Source organism: Bison bison, unplaced genomic scaffold (assembly GCF_000754665.1).
Source record: "Bison bison bison isolate TAMUID 2011002044 unplaced genomic scaffold, Bison_UMD1.0 scf7180017858719, whole genome shotgun sequence".
Classification (NCBI taxonomy): domain Eukaryota; kingdom Metazoa; phylum Chordata; class Mammalia; order Artiodactyla; family Bovidae; genus Bison; species Bison bison.
Window position 1 is genome coordinate 5610 of NW_011489291.1, and position 2266 is coordinate 7875.

Genomic DNA, 2266 nt, shown 5'->3' on the forward strand with positions numbered 1-2266 from the left:
TTTTATGACTAATTTTAAACTCTACAAGTTCCACAGTCATAGAAAGTGACACAGTCACCATTTTATTCCCGGTAGTTATGAAAATAGACACGCAAAGTGATTATAATTATATTGAGAGAAGAAAGAAGCTCAGTAAAACACCAAATGGCCCACCAAAAATGGATACATTAAAAACTTCTGACATAAACATATTAACCAGATATTGAGAAAAATAAAGAAAAATGATATAATCTACTTGATGCAACTACAAGGGACAAAGAATATGCAGCACTGAATGCTGATAAGTGGTCTGAAGAGCTGATGGAAATTAAATGCAATTCAGTTCAGTTTAGTTCAGTCACTCAGTCGTGTCCAACTCTTTGTGACCCCATGGACTGTAGCATGCCAGGCTTCCCTGTCCATCACCAACGCCTGGAGCTTACTCAAACGCATGTTCATCGAGTCAGTGGTGCCATCCAACCATCTTATCCTCTGTCATCCCCTTCTCCTCCTGCCCTCAATCTTCCCAGCATCAGGGTCTTTTCCAAAGAGTCAGTTCTTCACATCAGGTGGCCAAAGGATTAGAGTTTCAGCTTTAGCATCAGTCCTTCCAATGAATATTCAGGACTGATTTCCTTTAGGATTGACTGGTTTGATCTCCTCCCTGTACAAGGGACGCTCAAGAGTCCTCTCCAACACCACAGTTCAAAAGCATCAATTCTTCTGTGCTCAGCTTTCTTTATAGTCCAACTTTCTCATCCATACATGATTCCTGGAAAAACCATAGCTTTGACTAGATGGACCTTTATAGGCAAAGTAACTTCTCTGCTTTTTGGTATGTTGTCTAGATTGGTCATAGCTTTTCTTCCAAGAAACAAGCATCTTTTAATTTCATGGCAGTTAAATATTTACAAAAGAGACCCAATATAGATGCATATTTAGCACAATTTTTATGAAAAAATTATTTTTCTACATCTCATGAAATTGCATATTTAGCTTCATAAGATTTAGATGTCATTCTTTTTTCTTTGTTTCAGTTTTAATATTTTCTTTACATGGTCATAGATCTGCTTAGTTCTGACTCCATATATGACAGGGTTGAGCACTGGAGGTACTATGACATAAAGATTGGCCAGGAGTATATGGATATAGCGGGGAACATTTTGTCCAAAGCGATGTGTCATGAAGGAAAAGAGGGCTGGTGTATAGAAAGCAAGAATCACAAAAACGTGAGAACCACAGGTGCTAAGGGACTTGAGTCTGGCTTCATGGGAAGGAAGACGAAAAACAGCACGGAGTATCTGAACATAAGAAAGGGCAATGGCTATGATGTCAAACACTAGATTACAAATTGCACATAAGCCATAAATAATATTGATCTTGATACTGGCACAAGATAGGCGAGCAAGACCCATGTGTTCACAATATGTATGAGGGATGACATAACTCCCACAGAATGGTAATCGCAAAATGAGAAATACAAACGGAATCACAAAAATAAATGCCCTCCCTAAAACAGCAAGGCCAATCTCAGAAACAACCCTGTTGGTGAGGATGCTGCTATATTGGAGGGGGTTGCAGATGGCTACATAGCGGTCATAAGCCATTGCCAATAGGACTGCTGACTCCATAAGTGTGAAGCTGTGAATGAAAAACATCTGGGAGAGACATGCTTCAAAGAGGATCTCCTTGAGACAAAACCAGAAGATCCCAAGCATCTTAGGGATGGTAGCTGTGGAGAGACCCAAGTCAATGGTAGCCAACATGGCCAGGAAGTAGAACATAGGCTGGTGTAGACTGCTCTCAGCCTGGATCACAAATAGGATAGTGAAATTCCCTATCAGTGCTGTCAGGTACACAGCACAAAAGGGGAAGCCAATCCAGATGTGGAGTGTTTCCAGTCCTGGGATTCCTAGCAACAAGAAGAAGGAGGGGTGAAACTGGGTATCATTGGGAGGGGACATCCAGCTGGACAATTCATATGTCTTCAGAACTGTAGACTCACACAGTCTATAGGCCACCAGATAGTTTTCTGTAGCTTTGACGACCTAAAGGTAGTATAAGAATACTCCATTAGCTACCTTCTCTCATTATCACAGTCATCACCAAGAGACAACCCTCATTTTGACCATTTAAAAATTCTGCAATCTCTAAATACAGTTATGCTATGCTAAGTCAATTCAGTCATGTCCAACTCTGTGCTACCCCATAGACAGCAGTCCACCAGGCTCCCCTGACCCTGGGATTCTCCAGGCAAGAACACTGGAGTGGGTTGCCATTTCCTTCT

General features: G+C 41.1%; 1 protein-coding gene across 1 annotated transcript; it reads right to left on the minus strand.

The window, feature by feature from the left end:
• Positions 1–986: 986 nt before the first annotated feature.
• On the minus strand, positions 987–1943 carry LOC104980127 (olfactory receptor 52E2-like). The gene has a single exon (XM_010828740.1). The coding sequence runs from the start codon at positions 1941–1943 to the stop codon at positions 987–989; it is 957 nt and encodes a 318-aa protein (XP_010827042.1).
• Between the last annotated feature and the right edge of the window lie 323 nt (positions 1944–2266).